The sequence below is a fragment of the Camellia sinensis genome, chromosome 6, assembly GCF_055761805.1.
Source record: "Camellia sinensis isolate YWXY chromosome 6, ASM5576180v1, whole genome shotgun sequence".
NCBI lineage: Eukaryota > Viridiplantae > Streptophyta > Magnoliopsida > Ericales > Theaceae > Camellia > Camellia sinensis.
In genome coordinates, this window is record NC_138966.1 from 172,447,454 (window position 1) to 172,450,035 (window position 2,582).

Sequence of the window (2,582 nt, forward strand, 5' to 3'; positions counted from 1 at the left end):
CCGATCCCTTTCGACACCGACATAGATGAGTGGACCGCCGCTCAGGTCCATCTACTGGGGGAGGCCCCACAGCTAGCTCGTCCAGGCTTCGTCCGATACTCCTGGTTCGAGACACAGTTTCGGGTCTAGCCCGCATTGGAGGAGGTGCAGATGACCCCAGAGGACGAGGAGAGGTATGCTCGCGGCTTCCTCATGTTCCTGTTCGGGACTACCATCTTCGCCGACCGGGCGAACACCGTGCCTCTCTGTCTTCTCAGCGCACTGGTGGACGTCCGGGACATCTTGCACTATGACTGGGGTGGCGCTGCTCTGGCCACCCTATACGGATACATGAGCTCGGCTTCTCGCGGCAGCGGCCAGCTCCTCGGAGGCTACTGGCAGGCTTGGGAGGTACATTTCTTCTCCGCTTTTTCACTCCTGTCTCGTACTTTCCGTACTCAGTACACTGCACACACTGTGGTCTGCTCTATACTTGCTGTATACTGTACACACGGCACACACATACATTCTGCTTTACACTTACTGTGCACTGCTCACACTGTGCACTGCACACAATACACTGCACAAAACACGGCTCTGCCATTTCTGTTTTATTCTGTATATCCTGCTTTATCTGATGGTCATACTGACATCTGTTTTGCAGCTGTGGGTTTACGCCTACTTCCCTAGGCTTGCACCTGTGCCGGTTGCGGAGCCTCCTCCGGCTGTCCCGTTCTCGAGTCGTTTTGACGGGAGATGCACCCGGCGACCACAGGAGACGTTCGGCTTCTTCCGCCGATACTTCGACACCATCACCCCCACAGAGGTATGCTTTACTTTCAGTTCGTTTAGCTTCGCTTTCCCACTGCATATTTCAATAACAGTAGATAACAAACTGTCTGTTACTTTCTGATCACATGGCGGCCATGGGCTTCGCTGCCGTCGGCGATGCGGGGTCGGTTCCCTGGTGCTGAGGAGACCTCGCGTTTCTGGATTTTGCTTGAGGGCCCGGTCTGTCGGGCTTGGTACCTGGGGGAGCGTTTTCTACGCCAGACCCGCGGGTTACCTGAGCAGATAGTCCCGGCTCACCCTCCTGCAGAGATGAGGGAGACCGAGGGGCTGACCCCTGAGCAGCTGGATGATTACTCCATCGGCTGGGAGGAGGCCGGCTTCCGAGGCACTGGAGACTATCAGGAGTACGTGCGGACGTACCTGATGCGCCCCCTGAGCGGTCGTCGAGCAGAGGGGGGCCAGGCCTGTAGCATCGGCGGCTGGGGCCGGAGCAGGAGCAGGGGCTGGATCCTCGAGGAGGGCCCGGGTCCGTGGCAGGGGCGGAGGGCGGGGAGGACGAGGAGCTGGCTGGCCTGCCCTGCCTGCTGTACTGACTTTCCAGGGGCAGGGTGGGTCGACCTATCAGATCCCCTTCGCCCCTCCACCGGCTGGTCACGAGTTCATTGATGTCCCCGACCTACCTCCGGTATGTTCTACTGCATTTTTGTACAATCATTCATCTCAGTTTATTTCATATTCCACAGAATACTAATGCATCTGATTCTTTTGCAGGCTTCTTCTGAGTACACCCGTCAGTCGTTGGCGATGAATGCCTCGATGATGGGGATGCTCCAGCGGACATTTGACCTTCTAGCCGTCTACAGCATACCGGTATGTCCTTCTGACACTGGCCTCAAACCATTCATACACTGCTTTACATAATCTGATGCACGGCACAACACCTGATACACTGATCTCACAGTATCTGAGCACTGCATACACTGCATTCTGCACCGTACCCTGTACTGATAAACTGCTCACGGCATTCTTACACTGTATTCACACACTGCATTCTGCATTGCTAAACTGCTCACGGCACTCTTACACTGTACTCATACACTGCATTCTGCACCTTTAAACTGTTCACAGTGTACTGATGCATTTCCCTTTTTGTGAACTTTTCAGCCTCCTTTCCAGATTCCCATGGCAGGAGGTGCTCCAGCTAGACCTTCTGTCCCTGCTCGGAGGAGAGATGAGGAGGGCAGGATATTTCCCCGTACCAGGGGAGGGCGTACTCACGTCGGGAGTAGCTCGCGAGCTCCAGTCCCGGACGATGATGATGACGAGGAGTCAGAGGCGGAGGCAGAGTCATCGGAGGAGGAGACCGGAGACGGTTCTAGCTCGGGCTCTGACGACGATGCTGATGATGCTCCTGGACCTTCGTCCAGGAAGAGGACCAGGACGGACTGACAGCCCTTGGAGTCGCTGGACATAGATGCAGATTTTTGCTATCTTTTCTTTCTTTCTTTGTACTTTTCTTTTTGTTGGTAGATAGATTACCTTGTACTGCCGCAGGCAGATTTTTGTTTCCAAAACTTGTACATTTGAAAAGCTAAGTAAATGAAACAGACTTTTTATCTGAAAAAGTGTTTACATTTACACATTTCATGCATTGCATCGCATCTCATCATGTTACACCTCAATGTAAATGGAACTGATTGGCTGTCTGAAAATTGAACACTTGCACTGTAATAATCAGATAACTAAACAGCCAACAGCAAAATAACCCAAGCAACCCACTGCCTGATTCTTGAACACACAGCCCTTACTCT

At 53.3% G+C, this 2,582-nt stretch overlaps 1 protein-coding gene across 1 annotated transcript; it reads left to right on the plus strand.

Moving 5' to 3' along the window:
* Nucleotides 1–1,548: 1,548 nt before the first annotated feature.
* Nucleotides 1,549–2,376, plus strand: LOC145792467 (uncharacterized). The gene is made up of 2 exons (XM_082873154.1): nucleotides 1,549–1,641; nucleotides 1,936–2,376. The coding sequence occupies exons 1-2, from the start codon at nucleotides 1,576–1,578 to the stop codon at nucleotides 2,218–2,220; spliced, it is 351 nt and encodes a 116-aa protein (XP_082729280.1). The 5' UTR covers nucleotides 1,549–1,575; the 3' UTR covers nucleotides 2,221–2,376.
* Nucleotides 2,377–2,582: the final 206 nt, after the last annotated feature.

What these genes read in the sequence shown, in the direction of transcription:
- LOC145792467 (XM_082873154.1), top strand. Translation starts at nt 1,576, where the DNA reads ATGAATGCCTCGATGATGGGGATGCTCCAGCGGACATTTGACCTTCTA. An exon ending in TAGCCGTCTACAGCATACCG is followed by an intron (nt 1,642 to 1,935) that starts GTATGTCCTTCT and finishes TGAACTTTTCAG; the next exon opens with CCTCCTTTCCAGATTCCCAT.